Raw genomic sequence first — 3932 nt, forward strand, 5'->3', positions numbered from 1 at the left:
TGCTCCCCAGAGCTGAGTCCTAGGCCATGTTTCCTAACACTGGGCACCTCTGTGTTGTCCGTCCACTCTAAAGCAGGAATAAGAAGTTCTCTGCAAGGGTCACTGAACACTAAGACTGGGGCCTTGGCCCTGGGACTTGCTTAGGAAGTCCTTGCTCCAGGACCGTGGGGAGGGCCACCCGTGCCTTCCGCCTGAGCTTGTCTCCTGGACACTCATGACTGGGGTAGTGGGATTCAGGATCTGTGCACAGGTTTGTTCAGCACCACCCTTGCTGTTGGACTGGGGGGTCCACAGGGCAGAGAGGACCCGGGTCACCCTCCTGGCTCACCATTTTGTTCCCAAAGCATGGTAGATGATGGGCCCTCAGTAATCATTTGTTAAGTGGTGGGAGAAATATAACCACAACCTTGGCTTCATTGTGCAGAGCCTTTGGCCTCTGATGGAAACATAAAAAACAGAAACCATTATTCTTGACTCACAGGGCAGGCCAGGATGGAGAGTCCAGCTCCCACAGAGGACTACGGCCTGACCACCGAATACGACTATGGTGACTCAACCCCATGCCATAAGGATGCCGTGAGGGCCTTCGGGTCCCAGCTGCTGCCACCCTTGTACTCCCTGGTATTCATCATCGGCGTGGTGGGCAACATCCTGGTGGTCCTGGTCCTCATGAAGTACAAGCGGCTCAGAAGCATGACCAGCATCTACCTGCTCAACCTGGCCCTCTCAGACCTGCTCTTCCTCTTCACACTTCCCTTCTGGATTGACTACAAGGTCAGAGACACCTGGATCTTCGGTGATGGCATGTGTAAGCTCCTGTCCGGCCTCTACTACATGGGCTTGTATGGTGAGATCTTCTTCATCATCCTGCTCACCATTGACAGGTACCTGGCCATCGTCCATGCCATGTTCGCAATTCAAGCCCGGACTGTCACCTTCGGCATCATCACCAGTGTCATCACCTGGGCCCTGGCCATCTTGGCTTCCATCCCAGGCTTGTACTTTCCCAAGACCCAGTGGGAGGTCACTCACCACACCTGCAGCTTTTACTACCCCCACAAAAGCATGAAGGCCTGGCAGCGCTTTCAGGCTCTGAAGCTGAATGTGCTGGGGCTCATTTTGCCGCTGTTGGTCATGGTGTTCTGCTACACGGGTATCATCAATGTTCTGCTCCAAAAGCCCAACGAAAAGAAGGCCAAAGCCGTCCGTCTGATCTTTGTCATCATGATCGTCTTCTTCCTCTTCTGGACCCCGTACAACCTGGCTGTGTTTGTTTCTGCTTTCCAGGAGCACATGTTCACCAGAGAATGCGAGCAGAGCAGAGAGCTGGACATGGCCCTGCAGGTGACAGAGGTGATCGCCTACACCCACTGCTGTGTCAACCCCATCATCTATGTCTTCGTGGGTGAGAGGTTCCGGAAGTACCTGCGCCAGCTGTTCCAGAGGCATGGGACCATGCAGCTGGCCAAATGTCTGCCCTTCCTCGCTGGAGATCGGCTGGAGAGGGCCAGCTCTGTGACTCCGTCCACCAGTGAGCACGAGCTGTCTGGCGTGTTCTGACTCAGAACCCTGCAGGCCTCTGTGGGTTCCAGTGGGAGTGGCCTGACAGGGAGGCTGCCAGGGCAAGGAGAAGATGCAATGGAGCCATCCCCACCAGATTCCCTCACCCCGCACAGTGTGGAAACTTAGCCTCTGAGACAGAGGACACTGGAAGTTGGTCCCACTCAGCCACCTAGGCCTTCAATTCTGCCATGACTCTCCTTGGCAGAGAGGGACAAATTGGTGACATGGGACATTCCAGCCTGACACTGTGGGCCCCAGGGAATGGCCTGGGTCCAACCAGGATGCCCAGGCTGCAAACGCTGGCATTGGAAAAACCCTGTTGCAGCAGCCCCGATGAACGTGGAAATGGTGATTTCAGGGTGACACCCCACTGAGTCCTAGAGCCAGCACGTGACCCATAGCTGCCTCCCCCACCCACCCCATCTTCTGGAAACTCGGAACATAGAACTCAGGGTGGCCAGCCTGACTCCAGCCAGGAAATGGGACCGGGGACATGCTGTTGGCAGTGAAAAGGTAGAAAGGGAGCCAGGGAGACCCCTGCCTGGCAGGTGGGTGGAGAGCACTCTGTCCTGAAGCAGAGGAGGAGACGCCCTGAGCAGGAGGTAGCTCATTCACCCAAGCTGTCCTTCATGCCTCAGCCCCTACCAAGGACCCTGTTCACCATTCTTTGTCTCCCCACTCAGATGTATAGTTCTTTAAAAATCGTGTTCCTACTAACTAAAATTGTTTCTAGAAAAGCCCAAAGACAACAAGAAGAAAGAAAACAACATTGAAGCCATCCGTAATCTCACTACCCAGATAATCACTGTGCATTTTAGATGTGGTTTTTTTTTTTTGTTTTGTTTTGTTTTTGGTTTTTCTCCGGTACCGGGAACCGAACTCACTAGATGTGTTTTTATACATTGTCCGTTCCGTGTGCATTTGGATTGGTACTGAGCTGCCTTTGCTGGTGCTCATGGTTCTGGTGCTCTATTTAATGAGCAATATTTTGTGGTCCCTTTCGTTGGTGAATAAATTATTTCAAAATCACTGTTTTTGGTGTGCATGCAATTCTATGGTGGAAATGTTCCCTAATTTGCTCTCCCTAGAACCCCATTATTGCTGGAAAGTTGATCCCCATTTCCTCAGATCAAGTTTTCCACAATGGCAGGCGCAGGCTGCTCCATGCACAGTGAGCTCTTAGAGTGCTGGAGACCCAGGGAGTATAGTCCCCAGCTCCACAGGTGGACACGTGCAGGGATCCAACAGTGTGACCAGAGGGATGGTACCAGGACAGCAGCCCAACCAACAGGTACCCCACCTTATGACAAGGACACACAGGCCACCTGCTCTCCTCCTGCACTGGAGCTGTACCCTCATCATGCCACCCTGTTCCTTGGGTGGGACTGATGGTGTCCACTCATTATTCCTGTGCAAAGAAGTTGGTGTCATGGACCAAGATGTACACTGCACCACCCCAGAGTTATGTCTCTACAGGGAAAATGCAGAGAAAGCACAGCGCTGAATGGTGGGTGCTGGCTCGCCACCCGGGAACACACCAGCCCTCTCCCTAGAGTGGAAAGAAGGCTGAACTGAATCAGGAAGCCTTGTCCACCACTTTAGTAAAATCATATTAAAAAGTGATATCAGCTCCATAATGATTTCCTGTGCTCCAGTTTCCTTTTTGAAGTAGACCTTACTTTCCCCCTTACTGCAAAGGCAATTTGTGTCTAATGTGGAAAACTTGAAAGATCAACAAAAAAAAACCCAAGAAGAAAATGATGGTCCTGAAATCCCAGTACCCCAATTCAACCTAAAAGTGGGAGTCCTGTGACACTTTCCTTTCCAGGAATGTTTTCTAGGTGCATGCGCACGCGCACACACACACGTGCATACAGTCACACTTAGCAGTTCTCAGCATGGCAGTTGCCAGGTTTGACGCACAGCAAGACCTACTTAGGTGCTGCTCGAATGAATGACTCCTGTGTCCTCATCTGTGAGGTGAGGATGAGCAGACTAGCACCCGCCTCCTGCGGGGCTCAGGATTAAATGGAACAAGCCAAGGAAGTGGGCAGGCTTTCTCCAGCTTTTTCTGACAGCCATCTGCCTCCCCTGCCAGTGCCTTCTGCATTCAGTGGGACACCCCGCTCTCCCTCTCTCCCTGCCCCCTCCTCCCGGGATCCCGGCTCCTGGGCCCCAGCCCCAGCCTCACTGATATGGTTGCTCCCAAGTTGCCTTCCCGCTTCATCCTTGCAGGTAGACTGTGCCGGGATTCCACAGAGAATTCCAAAGCTTTCCAGCATCAACATTCTTCCACATGGGCCTTTGATTCATCATTCTTCCAGAGATAAAAACCGGGTGGGGGGGCAGAGAAAGAGAAAGAAAGGAAG

At 52.6% G+C, this 3932-nt stretch overlaps 1 protein-coding gene across 1 annotated transcript; it reads left to right on the forward strand.

Annotated features, from left to right (window-relative positions):
• Positions 1-457: 457 nt before the first annotated feature.
• On the forward strand, positions 458-2593 carry LOC102029866 (C-C chemokine receptor type 1-like). Its single transcript, XM_005383456.2, has one exon. It carries the CDS (start codon positions 493-495, stop codon positions 1558-1560), a length of 1068 nt encoding a protein of 355 aa, XP_005383513.1. The 5' UTR covers positions 458-492; the 3' UTR covers positions 1561-2593.
• Positions 2594-3932: the final 1339 nt, after the last annotated feature.

This window comes from Chinchilla lanigera, unplaced genomic scaffold (assembly GCF_000276665.1).
Source record: "Chinchilla lanigera isolate Chin_1 unplaced genomic scaffold, ChiLan1.0 scaffold00019, whole genome shotgun sequence".
Lineage (NCBI taxonomy): Eukaryota > Metazoa > Chordata > Mammalia > Rodentia > Chinchillidae > Chinchilla > Chinchilla lanigera.

What these genes read in the sequence shown, in the direction of transcription:
- LOC102029866 (XM_005383456.2), top strand. Translation starts at nt 493, where the DNA reads ATGGAGAGTCCAGCTCCCACAGAGGACTACGGCCTGACCACCGAATAC.